At 40.2% G+C, this 22226-nt stretch overlaps 1 protein-coding gene across 4 annotated transcripts in view; it reads right to left on the reverse strand.

Moving 5' to 3' along the window:
* Positions 1 to 22226, reverse strand: part of LRP6 (LDL receptor related protein 6) — a 128378-nt gene that overhangs the window by 63929 nt on the left and 42223 nt on the right. For all 4 annotated transcript variants that reach the window (XM_077783268.1, XM_021535114.3, XM_021535113.3 and 1 more), the window contains one exon: positions 9570 to 9767. In XM_077783268.1, the coding sequence (XP_077639394.1) occupies positions 9570 to 9767 (198 nt within the window). The remainder of the gene's footprint in view (positions 1 to 9569; positions 9768 to 22226) is intronic.

Raw genomic sequence — 22226 nt, forward strand, 5'->3', positions numbered from 1 at the left:
CAGTAATGTACTCTGTAATCTTTGTTTCCAGCAAGCCAGTAGAAGGTGATAGCTTCCAACCAGCAAAACCAGCAGGGCTTTTTCTCCCTTGGAAATCCTCCACACTTGCAGCCCTGCTGAACAGCAGCCACACGATGTGTGCCAGCATGGAAGCAGTGGCTTGAGTTAAGCTCAGTGAGTCTCCACACCCTAATGAGGAGCAGGAGGAAAGGGCTGGAGAGCCAGCTATTAAAAAACAGGAAAAGGAAGAAGAGAGGGGGCAAGAAATGACCTTCTGATGGCTGCTGTAAGCAGCTCTGCTTTAGCACAACCTGCACTAGGAACTGCAGAGCTCTGCTTTTGGTGAACAAGACGATGGGTCCTGACTTCTGCCTAGACCGATTATTCATTAAACACACCCTGGTGGATGAAGGTGACCAGTGTCACCTGTGTACTCAACTGCTGCCCAGTGCGGATGGGAGCAGGTGCCTCCCACCTCCAGGGTGGTTTACAAGCACCCATACAAGGTCAGGGAGCAGAGAAGTCTCCACATTCCTGACCCTGATGGGTTCCAGGTAGAGCGCTGCAGGTGCAGTTGGACTGATGGGAACTGACAGCTCCTCACTGGCAGCTACACTATCAGGCCAGGCTTCACTGCAACAAGTGACAGGACAGCAAAAGGCACTCCACCCTATTATCCTTCATTAAGCTCTTTGGTTCCTTCAGACTGCTGCACTTGTATCATTAGTTTAGTTTAAAAGAGATGCCAGAGACAATGGGAAAGCGAGAGCTGGGAATAAGGGGTAATGTTATTCATTCAGGAGACATCTCCAGGGCCTCAGCAAGATGCAAATTGGCTCTATATTAGATGGAACTAAGCACACACTAATAATCTTCCCTGCACCAGGCATATAATCACATAAATTTGCCTTAAAAATCTGGATGGTGATTGACATTTAAAAGGCCACCATCTCTGTTGAGTTGGCTGGGAAGGAAATGCATAAAGGGATAGCAGAGAAGGAAGGTGAGGAGAGAAATAGAAAGAGAAAACAAGCAGTTTCCACAGAAATTAAATTCAATCTGTGTTGAATATCATGATTTCCCAAATACAACTATTTATCATGACAGTAATCAGAGATGTCATTACAATAAATATTTGCTATGGTAGAGTTTTCTACTGTCTGGAGAAAATATAGATCTGATTTAAATATATTCATCTTTGTTCTATTCTTATTCTGGTAAAGAGTCCTGTGAAACACTTTGTGAACATAAAGGAAACAAACAATAAACAAGTTAAAGCAGGAATTACAAAAGGAGCTACTGAACTCTGAAATAGAATAGATACATGAAATTTCATAGACAGTCTCTCCAGTTTTATAAAAACAATGACAAAAAAGCTTTTGCTTTGATAATATTAAATAAAAATTAACAGCAAAATGACCAAAAAAACTCCATTAAATTAATGTCCTTTATTTTAACCAGGATTTCCTCAGTCTACCTTTATTTCTTTTTCTACTAACTAGCATTCAAAGCTATATTATAGCTATGAAATTTAGTAATTCAGATCACAAAAAGAAAGCCAGCAATAATCAAGATAATTTAAATTTTTAATATATTAAGAACTCCTATTTCCCCCCTAGAATATTAACAGATATTTTATATCCAAGCATAACTGCATTTCTCCATAAAAGTAAACAAGTAAACAGTTTGCAGTAACCAACTGCCTTTTAGTCTTGCTGCATTACAGTCTTCTAGTCTCAAGACCTGATCAGAACACCTGTAGAAAACCTGGGGTACTCTATATGTTCTGGCCTGTATGTCTCTAAACCATTAACACTCCAGCTTCACAGTAGCAGAACTCTTTTCGGGTGACCCTGAGGCTGCCTGTGCTCAGTCTCCAGGGCAGGGTGGAAAAGTTTTTGACATTTAAGTTTCACTCCATTTCTCCAGTGTCCCTATGGAGCATCCCATACCTATTACCATCTCCCAGGCTATCAGAAAGAGGGGAAAAAATCTGCTTTTGGTGCTCATAATATTAAAGAAAGCATATAAGAGGTTTGTATGAAGCAAATTTAAATATTTTAAACAAAACCTTATTTGCCATCTACAGAATGCTTCATGCTTTGAGTATTAACAAAATTGCAGGAATTTCACATCTTCAGCTTGTGACAACTGGAAATATTAGCAAGTGGCCAAAGCACTCAGAGCATGAATTAGATGAAGCAGGATCAAAGACTAAGATGCACCCATAAAATATCACACGAAGGATGCCACAAGGAGGGCAGGGAGCTCTGGTTCCCTCCGCTCACAGGATCTCCTCTCCTGCCGACCTAACAAAAACATTTGAAGTGCAAACTCAGAAAAGTAATGCATTTTTATCATGAATGCCTGTCTAAATATTCCTATCAGAAGACAAACCTGCTTTTAATTAGCTGAGAAAGTAAGCAAGAAACATGATTTGCGGGATACAATGCTCTCTTTTCAGGCCAAAGTGCTCTCGTCTTTTGCCACTTCTTTAAGCCACAATTGCCAAGTGTTTCCAGAAAGAATATATAACAAACAGGTCTAGCCATGATATGTCAAATCCAACCTGCAATGAAAATCTGAAAAAGTCACTCAGAAGTCAAATTCTGGTTGAGAAACGAAGTCATTCTGTGAGTCATTTTTCAGGTAAACAGATGTTCTGAAGCTCCAATTTTGCAGCATTTTTATTTTCAATAGTACCTTGGGGAAGAACCAATAAATTCAACCCAGCTCTATGTCCAAATAATCTAATTAATTCTGTTTATGCAGGATTCTCCAGCAGTTTTAATTAGGGCATTATTTGGCGTCTGCAAACTGGTCTGTGATGGTGCGGTATTGAAACAGGCTTCTCACCACTGACTGGTTCTCCTTCATTGCTTGAAGGTGTTAAGCAATTTATCACACAGAAATATACAGAAAGGTATAAACAGAACATGAGATTTTATATCTTGTACATAATGTCATGTACTGTACACATTATAGGCCTATAAGGAAAAAATCCTCTTCTAAATGCAGGGATACAGTATTTTTAGTGATTCAGCATATCTGCAACTAATCATCTGGCAGACAGACATGAGCTGATGCTTGAAAAGGAGAACTAGAAAAATCAACACTCAAGTGCAAACTTAAGACATTCACCTCTTGCAAGAGCTTCCCAGCTTTCTGATAGTTGCTGAAAATATGTTCCCTCACAGTGGCCTCAAAAACCATCTCATTAGCACAAACACTTCCTGGGGGACCTTGTAAGTGCATTTCCCTTCAGCCAGTAACATGTTAACTTATTAATTAGAACTGCTGCTGCAGGGTACAGGAAGGGGAAATTAATTCAAGAACTGCTTTAGCAGGCCAACCTATCTTGGGGACTCTACTCACAGGAGAGCTGTCTGCATTTCAGTTTCGTTTAATTAGTCCCACAAAAAGCAACTGCTCCCTCTGATAAGAGTAGGGCAAGAGCTGCAAAAAACCAAAACCACCTCTTCTATGTATCAATTTTCTCTGTAATTATTGCATTGTGACATGAAAAACTGTTCATTCTTCTCACCCACTGGCAAATCAAGGGCGTAAGTCATCAAGTTCTTTGCTCTTGTCTTTATTCCAATGAGTCCAACACTGGAGCAGCTAGGGCTAGTAAATCCCAGGACTAGCAGGTAATGAACCATAATCATCCCGGTCAAATTTGCTACAGAGGTTTTCTCAAAAATTTATGACTCTACCACATATTTAACTGAGTACTACTGCCAGAGCTATCATATTATATACTGCTTTAGTGGCTCACTGTGACTCCAGTCCTACTGGAAAAGGTGACAAAAACTCCACCAAATCCCAGTAATCAAGGCCTATAATTTATTTCTTTTTCTACATAATCCTCCCAACAGCCTATTGTAGCCTTTCACTTTCCAGACCCCTGCAAACAAGTAAAGGATTCATGTCCGTCATGCACCTGGGATGGGGCCGCCCTGGATGCATGGACAGACTGGGAATGAGGAATGAGAGGCTGGAAAGCAGCACCAGGGAAAGGGACCTGGGGGTCCCAGTCAACGGCCAGTTGGACATGAGGCTGCAGTGTCCTGGAGCCAGGAGGGACATCCCTGTCCTGGGGGCATCAGACACAGCTGGGCCAGAGAGGGATTGTCCCGCTCTGCTCTGGGACAGCCTCACCTCAAATATTGTGTGAAGTTTTGGGTGCCACAATATCAGAGGGACATTAAACTATTAGAGAGTGTCCAAAGGAGAGCACGAGGATGGTGAAGGGCCTTGAGGGGAAGCCATGTGAGGACACTTGGTCTGTTCAGCTGGAGGAGACTGAGGGCAGACAGCGCAGTCACAGCTTCTCCTGAGGGGAGGTGGAGGGGCAGGCACTGAGCTCTGCTCTCTGGCACCAGGGACAGGACTTGAGGGAACGGCTGGAGCTGGGTCAGGGGAGTGTCAGGCTGGGTAACAGGGAAAGGTTCTTCCGCCAGAGGTGTCAGGCACTGCCCAGGCTCCCCAGGGAGCGGTCATGGCCCCAAGGCTGCCAGAGCTCCGGGCGCGTTTGGACAGCGCTCTCAGGGATGCACAGGATGGGATTGTGGGGTGTCTGTGCAGGGACAGAGGCTGGACTCGATAATCCTTGTGGGTCCCTCCCAACTCAGGATATTCCATGATTCAGATCAAAGTACTTCTCTGAGATATAAATATTAAAAGTTTTAATTCTTGTTTAGTGCCAGGTGTAGAGAGCTAATATTCAAAATATAAGAATAAAAGATCAAAAAAGTTTTGGATTTCTTACAGATTGAGAAATACATCACAAATTTCTAGAGAGAACGTCTTCCAAATTTTCAATCTCTGAGGTCTGAACTTCAATACTATAATAGTGGCAGTGACACCAATTAAAATATTTTCCTATTTACACTGCATTTTTTCATTTTCCAAGCCACAAAGTCAGTTTTCTCTGAACTGTTTGAAACTTTTTTTGATAGGATGTTAGTTCCTACCAAATATTTCTCCCAAAGCAATTAAAACTTATGCCATGCTACTTTACATAAATCTTTTACAATTACTTACCTGCTACAGGCTCTTTCCCACCTTCTGCCATTGCAACAGCAAAAAACTTGACAGATTAAATCTTTATTCATATGCTTCCTTTCTAAGTTACCAAAACTATCCAGATCTAGAAGACCCAATTTTTATGAAGATATATGTCTTTCAGCAACCCATCTGCCTTTTTCATTTCACTAGGACCAACTTCCAGAAGCATGTATTTTCCCAGACATGCTGGCATTAGATAAGGCATTAGAAAAACTAGTATCACTTTGCAAGGATAAAAGAATCTGTTCTGATCATGAGAAATTTAGAAACAAAAAACCTCATATCAACTAAATATAAAGCAGCAATTTAGAAAAATGGTCTAAATAGCAAGAAAAAAAATCACCAGAACTGGGAATTTTTAAATAAACCAAAGAATCTACTTTAAGTTAGATTAGGCACTAGAAAATGATCTTGTTCTCCCCCACACTTAAATCTTAAGGAAAAAGCCCTAACTGATAGCCTTCTTGAGAGGTGGTGGTGGATAACTGTAGGTGGGGTGTGGTAGTCTGTTATTTTGCACTTTGTTCTTCTGTAGTATGTTTTAATATTCCTTGTTATAAATTTGTAATGGTTCATTCTATGTACCCCATTTGGCTTCCCTAATGGCTCAGTCCTGAGTTGTTTTCCTCAGTTTTTCCTGCCAAAATGTACGTCAATCCACAAGTCAATCCACCTGTATAGCTCCCTTGTTCCCTTGTCTTACCCCTGTCTGTCAAAGATAGCACACCCTTTCGGTTCTGGAGAGTTCCCTGTCTTTCACCCCTTCCTCGAAGCAGAATTGGGTTGTGAGGTTTGCACCCTCCCCATGTTGGCTTCTACTGGGGAGCCCTTACCCTGCACCCCTGCCCTAATGCCCTCCTATTGCTCAAAGGTTGTGTCCTCCCCGTGTTCCCCCTACCCTTTAAAAGTAGTCCTTTCATCTTCAGATTTGTCACTTGCTCTGCCCCCACTTCGAGATTAAAGCCTTGGAGACTCAGACAAGTGTCCTTCCCTCATTCCTGTGCTTCGGTTTCCCCGTGCTCTGTGTCTCTGCTGTGCTCCCCACCCGCAGCAATCGCCGCCACCCGCAACAGTCTCAGCAGAGACTCGGGGGCAGCCACTCGTGTGTCTGCCCTGCGGCCACTCGTGTGTCTGCCCTGCGGCCACTCCTGTGTCTGTCCTGCGGCCACTCGTGTGTCTGTCCTGCGGCCACTCGTGTGTCTGTCCTGCGGCCACTCGTGTGTCTGTCCTGCGGCCACTCCTGTGTCTGTCCTGCGGCCACTCATGTGTCTGTCCTGCGGCCACTCGTGTGTCTGTCCTGCGGCCACTCCTGTGTCTGCCCTGCGGCCACTCGTGTGTCTGTCCTGCGGCCACTCCTGTGTCTGTCCTGCGGCCACTCGTGTGTCTGTCCTGCGGCCACTCCTGTGTCTGTCCTGCGGCCACTCGTGTGTCTGCCCTGCGGCCACTCGTGTGTCTGTCCTGCGGCCACTCCTGTGTCTGCCCTGCGGCCACTCCTGTGTCTGTCCTGCGGCCACTCCTGTGTCTGTCCTGCGGCCACTCGTGTGTCTGCCCTGCGGCCACTCCTGTGTCTGCCCTGCGGCCACTCCTGTGTCTGCCCTGCGGCCACTCCTGTGTCTGCCCTGCGGCCACTCCTGTGTCTGTCCTGCGACCACTCCTGTGTCTGTCCTTGCAGCCACTCGTGTGTCTGTCCTTGCAGCCACTCGTGTGTCTGTCCTGCGGCCACTCGTGTGTCTGTCCTGCGGCCACTCGTGTGTCTGTCCTGCGGCCACTCCTGTGTCTGCCCTGCGGCCACAAGCGGGACAGCCGGCCAGTGAACCTCCATTCCGTGGCCGCTGAGAGCCAGACACAGTGGAGTTATTTATTGGTTGTTTTTGGTTTTTTGGTTTTGTTTTTTTTTTTTCTTTTTTTTTTGTTGTTGTTGTTGTTTCGTCTTTTGTTTGGTTGGGTTTTTTTTTTGATGGGTTGGATATGGCTAGGAAGAAAGACTAAAGGCTTTGTGGGTTTTGGGTGGTTCAGTGGGGTGATTCCTTCCACTGAAAAGGAAAATCTAAAAGGCTTTTCTTTGGCTGCAGAATTAAAAACTGTGTTTTCTTTCCTAGTATTAGTGAATCAGTTACTGGAAAAGATAAAAAAATAATAAAATATTAATTACAGCTGTAAAATATCACATTGAAAAAGATGAATTTGTTGGACAGCCAAAAGACAGTATCTACACAAAAAACCAAACCAAACCACACCAAAAAAAACAACACTTTGGACAGCCCCAGAAGATCTTTTTTCTTAATAACAGGCAGAGGCTAAGAGATCATAGCAGAAAAAAAACACCCCATAAAATCCCACTGTGGAACAGCCTAACTTCTGCAGTTCTTTTTTTTTTTTCCCTTATGATGTAATTGCAAAGAATAAAAAATGAAACCAAAATGCCTAGATACAGATGATGACTGCTTTTTGAATCTTCACAACATTCTCACATGCCTAGGGAAAAACAGGTGCTGTTAGAATTGGTTTGTGCCTCTGAGTGCTTAAGGGAAGTCAAATGTGCTTTCCTTTCTAGGAATGACTTCCCTTTCTGCCCCTCAACTAGTATAATATATTAGCATACTGCCACGACATATTTCTGATACTGAAATGCATGAATTTGAAAAAGAAACTTAACCTAAAGCATTTGACTGCTTTTGGTTTTATGGCTGCATAAGAAAGAATTAGTAGATCTAAAAATCTAAATTATTTGTCCATACAGGTCTTTATTACAGGCTTAAATAATTTCAGAGAATTTACTGTGGAATGATAACTGCTGAGACTCAGGTGATTTCAATTCTGTCATGAGGCAGCTGTTGGACACAGCTGTGTACATAGAGACAAAACTGGTCAGCACAAGAAAATTCAGCACCTCCTAAGTCTCATCCCTCAGGTTAATCAATGGCAGACCAAGGAATAAACACCATGAAAATAAAAGCAGAACACCAAACACAAGTATATTTACACCACTGTGCAACAGATCACCAGCAAGAGAGAAACTGCAAAGACGTCAGTAGCAAAACAAAATCAAAAAAGCAGAACTGCCAGCCAGAAACACTGAAGTATTTCTGGAACAAGAAAGGCTGGAGACACCAGATAAAATTAAAAATACTCCAATTTCTAATGTATATGATGTATATTATTTCTATCCTTTGCTCTCCATTACTTGAAAACTTATGTGATAGTCTTCTTTTTTGAAAGAATCTCTATGAAATATTTCTCTTTTTGGTAGTAAGTTTTCTTTCTTGTGATACAAACAGCAAATTAAGGACTACTTCAAAATAGATATCCACAATCCATATTTTGAATTAACCAAGCTAGTCATAATACTTATATCCAAAGATACAAATTTAAAATTGCATCCAACTCCAGGCACTTTCCATGAACAAACACCATTACAAACATATTGTATGTGATCACTTAAAAGGCAGAACTTAGGAGAAAAGTGATGTAACCTTTCAAACCAGGATTACAAAGACATTGTGGATTTCAAAATAAGTATCACAAGAAGACAGTGGGCATGTTTCATGCATATGGTCCTACTTACCAGTCCACACAAAAGAATGATCTTATCAATAGAATTAATTTCTTTATGTCAAATTAACATTTGTGGTGAAAGGTGGGCAAGTCCCTCAGATGTCAGAACAAAGAGCATACAAAAGAATATTTCATGCCCATCTAAACTAGCTGAAAAATCACAAAAATTTGCAAAGAAAAACCCCACAAAAAATCATCTCTCCATATGACCCCTTGGGCACAAGCTGTGATTTATTCATGTGTGCAAGCAGTACTTGTCAAACTCATCTAACAAAGAGAGTCATCGCCCAAATTAAAGATAAACATATATACACAAAGTACCAGCTATACCCTTAATTAAGAAGTAGCCATGATTGGATCAAAAAGAATCACTTAATTGCTATAAATATGTTCAAGGAGAACAGATTTTTAGTTAGTCATAGAGAGCTATGTCATTTTAACATAGCTCTCCTTTAAAGACTAATTCAAAAACTAGTGAAAAATTAATGTTTTTCATAAGTGAAAAACTAGTGTTTTTCCCTAATTTCCCAGCCCCTAGGATTAATAATACTGAAATATTAATATAGGATGATACATTTTCTCATACTATCTACTGCATTTATGAATACCACAGCAACACTGTACAGAAGACCTACTGAAAAGAGACAATTTTGCTATATAGTCTTACACTATTAAGAGCAGGATTTGAGGATTTTTTAATGGAACTGGTTCTGAGAAAAGTCTCTGGGAGAGTTACAGATTACCCTGAAGAGAAGGATACATTCCAGTTCACAGTGCTGGAAAGGTGAGGATGGTGAAGGATAAAAGTTTCTGACAGCACTGGTTTGCTTAAAATTTTGTGAGTGCTAACATGACAATTCGCTGCAACAGAGATTACAATATTGCTTAGGCAGCATCTTCTAAGAAAATACCCACATTCCACCCATAAACCAAAAAGTTTTTACCTATGACTTCCATCCAGATTTGATTTGTGGATGAAATTCAGTTTAGCATCTGCCCAATAGAGCTTCTGTTCCTCATAATCCAACGTCAGACCGTTTGGCCAATATATGTCTGTGTTAACGATAATGGAGCGGCTTGAACCATCCATCCCAGCTCGTTCGATCTTCGGCGCTTCTCCCCAGTCTGTCCAGTACATGAACCTACAATTATTTGAAAAGAGAAAAGACAAAAAAAGAAAGCAATCATGTATAAATCTACAACTTTCAGTAAAGACAAAGGCACTCTCTGTTCTGCAGAGACAATATCTGTGGAGCTCTGCTCTACTGGGTAAGGGGTACATACCCTGTGAAACAAAGCAAAGTTACTTTCGAAAAGCTGAAGAAAAACAACTTAAGACAAACCCACCATACTATATGAAGTTATACGTCAATATGCTTCTTTCTTTCCTTGGGTCAACTGAGAAAGTTGGAGATACCAAACAGATCTCAACAACCATCTCAAAATTCATCATTAAACAGCAAAGGTAGATATTACAAATTGTCATGAAAGTATAACAGCTAATCTAATATATGTCAGAATTTAGGTGTCCACAGAAGGTGTGCAGACTTAAAGCAGACATAGTTGCATGTGAAGCAGTGAAGTGGTTTTGTTGGAAGATCAATTAATGTTCTTTTATTTCCAGAGAAATTCCAAGACAAGCAGGTAAGTCAAGTGGTTTAGAAGTACAGGTTGCACCCAGTAACTGAGAAAAAATACTCAGTAAAATCTTTTAAATCTGGATAAGAAAGTTTTAAAACATGTAACATGTATCAATTTTTAAACATTATTTAACAAGTAGTGGGGAGAGGGAAACTACTCAGTTGCAATTAAGATTGAGGCAAAGCAAGGGAAATCACTATTTTGGCTGGAGACTACCAGGGGGTAAGAATATTTGTGCTTTTCCTGCAGGTGGTAGAAAATGGATTTACTTCTGTGGGTTGTTGACAGAATGCATAGCTAAACGGAAGTAACACAGAATATAAACAGATCAGCCAAAGTGTATCCAGGGTGCTTGCTCTGTTTTGTTGTTGCAGCTGGAACCGACTACTGTCCTAAATTGCTTCTCATAACATCTGCCAGCATTACCTGCTTGTATCTCTGCTCCATAGCCTAGGTCAGTCAAAACAATCCAGATTAGGAAAAACCTGAAGTCTTTAATCAAACTCAGATCATCACACAACCACAACAGGTCAGTATATGGTAGCCACATGTGAAGAGGCCTAGCCACTCATCCTCTAAAGAAAAACAAATGTGCAACACAGTTAAAAAATACTTGCAGATGAAGTTATTCTTGGTAAGAATTTATTCTTACTCTTACTCTTATTTTTATTTATATTATTTTAAAGAGTCAGGAAATTCCATGTCCTATCTTCCCCCTTAATTGATGTCTACAACATGTTTGTTTTAATGTGCAGCAAAACCTGTGGACAGAAATGCAGCTGATTAACACAAATACTGTCCTATTTGATCCCAAGTGAGTCATTCTTCATGGAGCAACACGTTTATCTTAACACAGAGCACAAAAATATCTGAAGAGAACATGTGAGATTTCTGTAGGCATAAACAAATGCCTCAAATAAACTGGCTTTTCACCAGGAAGAAGGACAAGCCCCAATTAATTTTCAGACAGGTAGCACAGGAGCAGGACACCTGGTCAAGCTATGCAATAAGAAAATCACACTTGAAAAACTAAATGTTAAAAAAAAGTCAGGCAGCATTTCACCAGTGATCATGTGAGAAAGAAATGAGAAAAATAGAGATTTACTTTTAACTTCTTTAAGACAGCCCTGCTTTGCCCCAGCTGTCAAGTCTTAGACTTACAAATCAAGGTTAATAGGTTCCAAGGCTCTGACCAGCCTGCTGGACCAATGTTTTTGGGCTGAAGCAGCTCATTAATTGCTGTACACCCTCATATTCTTTCTTGTCTCATTCTCACCTCTCATGCATGCTGCAATTAATTACTCAAGCAAAAATAGGTAAAGGTAGTTTGGTAAGAAAGTAAAGGCTTCACAGACATCACAAAACCAGCCTTATTGCATTTGTCAAGAGGAAGACACACACACACACACAGAGAACTGGCTTTAAGATTCAGTAATATTTCCAATCAGCTCCAGTGACCTCTGTGCACTTTCTTCAGCAGTTTGCATTTTTTCACTATCATGTTTGTTTTCCTCCACCTTGCTTGAATGTCTGTGTGTTTTAATGTCTCCACTAAAAATCTCTGGAACCAGCCATGCTCCAGCTGATGACAGCCATGCAGACAAGGTAAGGGCCATTCTCCCTCTTCCCCATTCATTCCCTCTTCAGACACATTTAGTTATTTCAATTAAAAAATAAAAATTAAAACTTAAAAAAAAAATTAATAAGTCACCACCCAAGCCCATGGGATAGAGCAAAGTATTAAGAGAAAAGTAATGTCTTGTGCTAAATCATCTAATTATACCTTGCAATACAATTAAAATCCAGGAATCTAGATTTTAATTTTACCAGCAGAGTCTGGAAATCTAAATAAAATCTAAAAGAAGAAGAAAAACAACAACAACAACAAAGTGGATTTATTTTTATATGTGCTTGTAACTTTCAGTATAACAGAGTCATGCTTCCTGCCAGAGAGTTAAGGAACACCAAGTATTTGATATACACTTACAGAAGACATGAAGGTTCTTAGACTTAAATAAAAAATACTAGTTGGTGTTTTGTTTGACTGTGGCTGAAAATACTGGTTTATCTTAAAGTTTATCCCATCATTAAAAATTATAAACAAATAGAGAAAGAGTTTTGATAGTTCTCTATAAACTGTTTTCTATGCCTCTTTAGTTATTGCATTCTGGTGCATAAAGTGAATCCAGGCAATAAAACTTCCTTCTAAAAGGCCTCAGAAATCACTTTGCACTGTATAGTTGTGACTTCACAATTCTGATTTGCCTCAAATAGAAGGTTTTGCCATAGGAAAACAAAAACCCAACGAAACAAAAGGGATGAAACAGCAAGTCACAGTTCATTCTGCATGATGAACAAATCTAATAAGTAACAGAGCTTTTTTCCAAAAAGCCCATAGAGTCTAGGCACTCTGATGGCAGAATATCCCCCATCCAGAGAAGGAAGTTCACAGACTACCAATGCCAAGATGGCATGCTATAATTTAGCAGTGATTCCCGACTGTAAGCAGAGAAGGAGAGAAATTTATTGCCACTGTCCATCAACTTTGCAACTTTGTTATCCACAAATGTTCACTGTCCTGAATGTTACTCAGTTGCTTAATTGGGGCAGCTAATTATTTGGTGAGGTCCTTCACAGTGAAGGCCCCAACTCTGCAATTTGCTTGGTTCAGGCCCTAAGAACTTCTGAGCTCTACAGGGAGCTGCAAAACTTCAGAGCTTGCAGCAGCCCCTGTGGAGCTCATCAGCTCTGCAGTGGACCCTGTGAAACACAGCCTGCTCCAGCTCCAGCACTAACAGGACTGGCACTCCTGTTACCAATAAATACAAAGTTTTTGTATTTTGTATTTATAAAAAATACAAGGCACTGGAGTAGTTCAAGAAAACTAAGCACAATAAGTATGTTTGTTTCTTGAAAATAGCTCTTAATTTGAGAAGAAATGTTCAGGAGTTTACAAAAAGACAGTTGAATCAAGTGACCCTCCAGGTAGCTTAACAGAGACTCCTTCTGAAGCAGATTCACAAAGGGAGGAAAACTGCAATCCAGAAGCAAACAGCAGTATTGAAAGACAGAGAAAATGGATGTTCAAATAAGGGGATTAAAAGTATGTCAGGAAGGTTTTAATAACAAGTTTCTCAACCAACTGCAAAAGTCAGAAAATATTTTTGGTCCTCCAGGAAGAGCAAAAAAAAATGTACATATAAATTAAATATGGAAATAATTCTTCATAAATGAGAGGAAGAACTATCCTTTGGGGATACAACAAAGATAAACATGGCTAGCTGAGAACTGTACTCTTTTACAATAGTTTGTCTCTGTAAATAAGTATATTAGATGATTGAGTATTAGTTGAATGTAATTTTCAGAGCTGCTTTACAATAATATGTTAATATTCAGTGAAGTCAACACCATTTTCTGTGCAAATCTGCAGCCTTTTGTTTGCCTCTACTCTACTCTTGCACATACTAAGAGCAGCTATGTGAGGAATGGATATAAATTAAGAAAGGAACTGTTAACACCCTAACACACTGAATCTTTTACTTTTTACCCTTGTTTTGGGTTCAGAAGCCAAAGGGTTCCAAAGAGAGCTGCATTTTCCCATTTCAGGTAGGCACGGCTGGCTCTGAACCACCTGCTTTAAGCATTGCTATGTACACTGCACAAAATCAAATCAAAATTTCTTACACTGAAAATCAAGCCTTTTTTATTTCACTCTTCTGCAAGGCATCAGCATGTCTAGTAAATGACTAAATGACCCAGATGTGCTGAAAATGCTTGACAAGCAAGCACCAGTGTCCCCAGCTGTGCCTCTGTAACTGTCCCCACCCTGACCCTCTATCCTCATCCCTTGCACCTTGGGGACAGTGGAGGATGAGCACAACTCCACAAGTGCTTGGATCTCAGCTACTGAATTCCACAGCACAGACCGTCAGCATCAAACCTAGACAGGGGTCTCTGTGCAGCAATGGAACACAATGACCTGTGACAGGAACACCTCAACATGGCATCACTGCACACACAGCAGGAAGCTGTGCAGGAACAGGGGTCATTGTGGATAAATTACTGCAGCCTCTGCAGCTCACTTGTCAGAGATGATACAAGACTTACCTGACAAGTGGGAGAAACCCAGGTGTAAAATTTCATGTGTAAATCTGATATACACAAAAGGAAAAGCTCTATTGGGACTTTTATTTTGTAAGGCATACAAATATTTTGTCCAGTATACTCTATACGGGTTCCCTCAAGATGAAGGTGCTGTTCTGGTGATAGCACTTTAATGCAAATGTCTGCATTTATCCTAGGACATCAGGCAGGATATTAATCAAGCAAAAGCCATCTGTAACCAGAATGGCAATCTGAGGATTTCCACTTTGGAGCTGGTTTTACTCCTCTACTCAGACCTTATATAGCAGGAGAAATAAAGTCATCACCAGACCTTCCCTTTTCTTGGAATCCATTTCTAAAATAAGGAATAAATGCAAACATTCCACTTTTGGAATGAAGAAAAACTGTGATGAAGAGATCAAAAGATGATGCTTTGTCTCTAGCTCAGTATCAAGAATGAAGTATAAAACTAGAACGAGATTTTGTAGATGACATCCATAAACCCTGAAAATAATACTTTAGAAAAGCCACTGAAACTCTTTCATAAGAAATCAACATAGAAGCATAAACCTACATGATATTCTCATTTCATAACCAAAAAGAAAAAACTCAGTGTTCAAGCTAGTTACAACTAGCTATAGCCTCTGTTTTCAGGTATTCCAATTTGAAGAAAATACTGGGCAATCTAACAAAACAGATGAGAGACTGTTTTTCATTTTCACCCAGACATTTCTGAGGGTCTGTAGGAAATAAGGTTTGACTTGGCTGTCAAACCAAACATACACTGATTTACTGCAGAGTCTCATGCATATGGTTGTCCTTTTGGCCACAGATCCCCAGGAAAAAGAGAAGATATTTATTAAAAAAAAGAAGCAGCTATTTTTTTGCTGAATGCTCACAAAGGCAGAATTTTATTTGTTTGAGCAGGTGGAAAGGTCTCCCGCTCATTGAACTTGTAAATTAACCTTTGCTAACTCCTGATACAAAAGGTCTAATGACATGCCTTCCACAGTCAGGAAACAAAAGCCATTTCTTGGTTTCTCCTAGAGCAAGCAGGAAATAAAGCTTGTCAAAACTTAGCAGCATGTGAAAAACAACAAAATACAAAAAAATATTTGAAACAACAATTTTCTCAGTTTATGCCGAAAAATAGAGAGGGATACAATTTCCTCTCTCTGCTACCAATTAACACCATCACTAGACCCTTGCTGACCTCAAGACAGAAGCAAGATACAAATGTGCTTTGGAAGACTCCAGCCAGCCCCTTGCCACAGGAGCCACTCCAGATATTATACACAAGACCCTGTCAAGTTCACACAGCAGGTAAGCCAACAGAAAAACAAAACGTAATTAATGTAAAAGGAGATGGACAAAATAAGATAAGAAAATTCCTTGCCTTCCAACCTACCTTGGTTCTTCAAATATAACAGGAAAATAGAGGAAAGAAAACCAGCTAGCAGTTTTGACAGACTTTCAAAAACACAAGCACACAAACAAAAATACCACAAACCAGCCAACTGTAACAGAGTCTCTCAAGAGGCCAGGAGAGAAGCTGAGACAGAGTTACCCAGATTTGTGCTGGGTAACTCTGGAGGGCTGAGGAGTCTCACAGAGGTCTGCTCTGGCAGTGCCTCCAACATTGCCCAGGAAGAGCCCAAAAACACAGAAAGACACATTCCGAATAGTTCTTTAAGGACCTACCAAATGGTGCAGATCTCTATACACCTGTGAACTGAACAAAATTGTGAAAGTTAGTACAAAAGAATATTTATCTACATTAAAACTACAAGTGGGGAAAAGCAGTAAGAAAATGGTGGGGTCACAGTTCTTCATATTTCTCAGATAAAATTTACCTTCTTTGTACAATTAAAAAAAATCTGTTTATTTACAGGGACTTGCACTAAAAATATAAACATTTGCATTGCACATATTTAGTTGGTAAATGAGGATTTAGAATTCTGTAATTTCAAAGAGCTTTGTGTTGAAACTAGACAAGTCAGCTGCTACAATAATTTTTCACTCCTTGGTTTTTTAGCTCAGTCATAACCAAATTTGTTTCTTATACTTCAGTTAAAAAAAAAAAGTGAGAATTGTTCTCCGTATCTCCCTGAATGCAGGAAGGGCAGAAAGATTTTCCCCTATACGTTTATCTTAAATTGAAGCCCTACAATGTCTAGAATTGAGGCCCCTGAACTTCTCCATGGCAAGAGAGCACGGTCATTTATGCCAGTTGTGTTGCTCAGTGAATGAGGGCAAGAAATAAAAATCTGCCATTTGGCATTCTAGACTGTTTCTAAGAAACAAAAATCTAGGCATACCCCACTGCTGTGCAAGGCTTGGAGTTATGAACTCCTCCATTCCAGGCACTCCACAGATACATCACCTACACCCAGCAAACAGAACATACTGTTATAACCATCTCAGCAATCCTTAATGCAGAATCAGCTTACAAGGAGAACAGATTTTAACCATGACCCACACATTCAACTTTACTCACTGATTTAATGGACATTTACTCTAAGTTGAGTCCTATCAATCCAGCTGAAGTTCATCTTAATATCAAGAGTGTACCTGTGCTAAAACATGGATGGGCAGGATGGCACAGCCAGGAACAAGAGAAGATTAAGTCAAAAAAACTATCAGAGATATGACCTAAACCATCAACTGAACTTGGGGAACAACATGTTCAGTATCATAAGATCTTTTTGCAACTTTTTCTCCATGAGGTTTCTTTTTCTATCATTCCAAGACTTTAAATCAGTAAAATATCCCCTTGTTATTCAGCTTCTCTATTAGTACACAGCTATCAACTCAATGAATTTTATGTTCTTGATTTCTGACTCCTCCAAGAAGCCCTACAGAACTTTAATGTTCTGACAAGTCATGCTGAATCTTACTCTCCATATCACATTTCAGCACCCTGCTAATTTTTTTTCATAGTTTTCATCATATTGTTTGCTATGTAAATCAGGCTTACTTACAGGTAACCATCATTCCCTCGGCTTTTTAAAAAATTCAATTAACTTGTGCCATCTAGGGGTTCAGTACATTTTCAGTGCACCTCGTGTCCTTGTGATTTATCAGTTTGTTAATATGGAAACCAACCTGATGCCACCTTGATCATCCACCAGAATCACTAAATCATTTATTCTCTTGTAAGGAAGTGGCACATGCCAATTAATCTTTTCACACTACAGAATTACATTAAATATGGCCTTGTTTTTAACCAAAAGCTACATGATATTCTTTACAAAACAAACCACCAAAAAAGGCAGTGGGAAGAAGAGGAGAGATTTCTTTATAGCAGGTAAGAAGAATAGAAATAAAGGGACACATTGTAATTAATACATAATGAGACGGGTTTCATTACACAATATTTGGTTAGAGACCTAATTCTGGAGATACAAACCTAGGTAGACTTGGCTTTTATTGAGAAGAAACTATGTTTGCTCAGAGCATTTAGAAAGGTCAACGAAATGTCACCTGAATACTGGCCAAAGGCTTTGTACTCAGATGGAACAAACACAACGTCATTTCTATACTGAAGACATTATTATAAAATCATTGAGATGTCTGAGACTTCACTCAAGCTTTTTCTAAGTTAGATTTTGATATAAAGGAAGTAAGAATGCTTCTACTTTTCCATTCCTACTGTAAACAGTTAAATACTAAGTATTTGGATTCAATTTTTATGGAAAAAGTTACTATCCACTCTACAGCAACTACTACACACCTGGAATTCTAAAGTTAAAAATCAATTAACAGAGCTTTAAACCCAGGTCATTAGCTTTTCTCCGTACAGGCTTCTTTTGCAGGTCACTCACTGCTCTTCAAGTAAGAGCCACTTGCTTACAAATTGCTTCCACCACAGAGATACATCAAAAGTGGGAAAAAATTCCAAATCCTCATCCTAGTACAGGCCTCATTCACAAGACATCTTCTAACAAGGCATGCAAAAAATGCCCACCAAATATCATACTAAGGGAAAAACCCCAAGTATGTTTCCAGTCACTCAAGTATAAAACTCAATACAGTTTAAACCTTTCACCTCAAGCCTGAATTGCTCAGCAGAAAAAATGTGCTGACAATTTGCCATCAGCTCACAGAATTTAAGAAAATTATACTAAACGCTGTTAAAAGGTTTTTACAAAATACAGGCTGCTTACAAGTAGAGAAATGTTCTTCCCTGTTTTCCTTACAGTATCTGGGGAGGGGGTGGGGAAGGACCACATTTTGAGCAATTTATTTAGATAAAAGAGCAAGTTTTGAAACACAGCTGCTTCTTGGGAGGGCAAGTGAGAAATGGATACTACAGAAATGATATCATGATGTACTAAAAATCTTAGGGAGGGGAAGTCTACTTTTATTTAGAAAAAATGTGGTGAACTATTGCATACATATGTGGCCTCTAGAAATTGCCTATCTTATGTAAAATTAAGAGATTTTCAACATCAGCAAAACCCCCAGTTTTTGTTGTGTGCAACTTTGATGCTGACAGAAGCATAAAGTAAGATTTCAACAATATTTTTCATATTTAAATAATGTTTTTTTCTTGCCCAATAAATATTTTACCTGTAAAGTGATCCTTCTGTTTGTAGTTGCTTTTGCCACTCAAGGTTGTCACTTTTCCACCTCTTTCCTGCATAAAGCATTGATGCAGAAGAGACCAAAGCTTCTCTCCCGACACCTACTGCTAGCTATCTTCCCCTGCTATTACCCCACTCCCCAACTCCAAATCTCTCCAAAGAGGTGAGAAAGATGTGTCAGTGACAATACAAGAAGAGCAAAACAATGTAGAGATGTGCAGAAAACTCCAAAACAGTCATGATACCAAAGAAGCCCACCTAGGTCAAATCACTTATCTTGTTTTCAAACCATGCAAACTTAACAAAATCTATCTGGTTCAAAACTTTTCCTGCAGAAGATAATAACTTCAGTAATTTTATAGAAAAATTCATTCACTTATTTTAACAAAACCATGTAATAGTACTTTGCATTTAACTTGCAAAGCTCTCGCATTAAACAAAACATTAACTATGTATAAATTAAATTATATGCTAATACACATATAATAAGCATAAGAATGTGATAAAAATGAACAGGCCAAGACCAATAAACAAATAAACATAATTTCTAAATCTAAATATATTGTGAATTTACAGTTCAGTACTTTAAAGACTCACTTTTAGGTATGAAAGCCTTTCTAGTATACAACTGTGTTATATTAGAAAGCTAGTAGTCCTTCTTATTCAGCTATAAAATGCTCCCAAGTTTTTAATGTAGGAGTAGAAAATGGCAATTTTAAACAAGTGACTTAATCTCATGTAATGTCTCTTCCTGTGTTTTCACTCATTACAATTCATCTGTTAAAAAAATGCAGTACAAAAGGCACAGAGAAAATAAAGAGTTGGGAAAATTAAACTGAAGCACAGCAAAGTCCAATATGCACAGGTGGGGGGAAAACTTACTGCCCTGAACCAGTGGGAGACATTTGCTTGCAGACACTGAAGAGCACAGAAGGAGTCCAGGCACTAACCCTGTTTGAACAGGCTGCAAGAAAGGAGTGCTAACAATGCCTCTTTCACTGTGCTCCTTACAGGTCCTGTACACTTTAGACTTTTAAAGGAAAAAGAAAAAAAAATGACACCCACCAAGTTACAAGTTGCTCAAAAGAAAAAATAGCGCCTGTTACATTTGCGGTTTTAGTAATTTTGTGGGTATAGATCACAATGAAGGGTAATTCATTTTGTAAGAATAATATATATTCACTGTAATTTACCCTTTGGAACAACCCACTGGAGATGCCACCACTATGGGTTACCATCAAAGGGGAAGGGGAACAGCTACCTTCACACAACATGCAAGATTTAAGCCAACAGAATCCAAGAAAAGGCATTTCTGCTTTTATGTGGATCATCCTTGCTGTGAATTTTTTTTTTTTTTTTTTTTTTTAGTTTTCATTGCTCTATGGTGAAACTTCCTGCTTCATTCAGTGGGAATATAGCACATTCAGCAAGGCCCTGTAGAGAGATGATTAAAGAGTTGGGCAACCACCAACCCTCTCAAGTTCAACAAGGGATACTGCCGAATTCTGGGCCTGGGATGGGGCAACCCTGGATGCATGGACAGACTGGGAATGAGGAATGAGAGGCTGGAAAGCAGTGCCAGGGAAAGGGACCTGGGGGTCCCAGTCAACGGCCAGTTGGACATGAGGCTGCAGTGTCCTGGAGCCAGGAGGGACATCCCTGTCCTGGGGGCATCAGGCACAGCTGGGCTAGAGAGGGATTGTACCGCACTGCTCTGGGACAGCCTCACCTCAAATATTGTGTGACGTTTTGGGTGCCACAATATCAGAGGGACATTAAACTATTAGAGAGTGTCCAAAGGAGAGCACGAGGATGGTGAAGGGCCTTGAGGGGAAGCCATGTGAGGGCACTTGGTCTGTTCAGCTGGAGGAGACTGAGGGCAGACAGCGCAGTCACAGCTTCTCCTGAGGGGAGGTGGAGGGGCAGGCACTGAGCTCTGCTCTCTGGGACCGGGGACAGGACTCGAGGGAACGGCTGGAGCTGGGTCAGGGGAGTGTCAGGCTGGGTAACAGGGAAAGGTTCTTCCCCCAGAGGGTGCCAGGCACTGCCCAGGCTCCCCAGGGAGCGGTCATGGCCCCAAGGCTGCCAGAGCTCCGGGCGCGTTTGGACAGCGCTCTCAGGGATGCACAGGATGGGATTGTGGGGTGTTTGTGCAGGGACAGAGGCTGGACTCGATAATCCTTGTGGGTGTCTCCCAGCTCAGCTTATTCTGTGATTCTGTGGAAAGTTGGTACTACTGATGCCTTGTAAAGACTGATCTAGAACAGAGGCTAAAGATAGAATTATAGATTCAAGTAGGTATTTATTAAAAGATCTCAGTGGATACACCTTGGTAGTACAAGAGCCCAGTCAGGGCTACACCCAAGATGAACCCAAAATGGTCACAAAATGCATGGCCGGTGACAAGGTCTCTCACTTTTATAGTCCCATCCTTCTTGTTTTCCTCTCTTCATTCTGTTGTTGTTTATGTTCTTCGGTCCAACATTTGGATTGGTTGTCCTTGGCCCCCAGATAGAGAAGGAATTGTTTTGTCTACCTACTCTGTGAAGAGCACTTACTATCCCTTAATATGAAGCTCAGAACTACACACTAAAGCAGTATAGAATCTGAAAAACATAAAAGCTAAAACCCGAAGCATCACTCCTGAGAATCTTGTGTTAAAAACATCTTGATACAACCCCCCAGAACAACTGCATTTCAACAGCAAATAAGTGCTAAGCAGAAGAAATGCCAACTTAATGATTAGTAATTTAATTTACAGAGAAATTGCATTTCTAATATCTAAACTTGTGTCACATTCTGCCCTGTACTCTTTATGCTAGGCAAGATCAACTGTTCTTTAAAGTACAACTGTACACACCCAGGGGTGGGAAGGCAACAGGGGGTGCTGGTGTCAGCTGCCACAGTACTCCTACCTGACCACTGACATACAATGGTGGGATACAGTCCTTTCTCCACTACAGCATTGCATTAGTGGGATGACTGAGCGGAAGGATACAAGTTGTCGAATTTCTCATCCCTCTAACCACGCTTTATTTATTGTTGCTCTCCCACTTAATCCCTGTTATACTCAAAAGCAGATGTTTTAGCACTTGGTGTAACACTGTTCCTCTATACTATAAATTAGTTTTTCCTCAAGCTGACTGAACTATTTGCCTGAACTATTTGAACTACTGACTGCATCTATTTGCCATCAATCCAAGTGCACCAAGCAATGATTCACTCTGTTGGAATCAGGACAGCATTAGTATTGTTTTATTGAAGAGGACA

This window comes from Lonchura striata, chromosome 5, assembly GCF_046129695.1.
Source record: "Lonchura striata isolate bLonStr1 chromosome 5, bLonStr1.mat, whole genome shotgun sequence".
Lineage (NCBI taxonomy): Eukaryota > Metazoa > Chordata > Aves > Passeriformes > Estrildidae > Lonchura > Lonchura striata.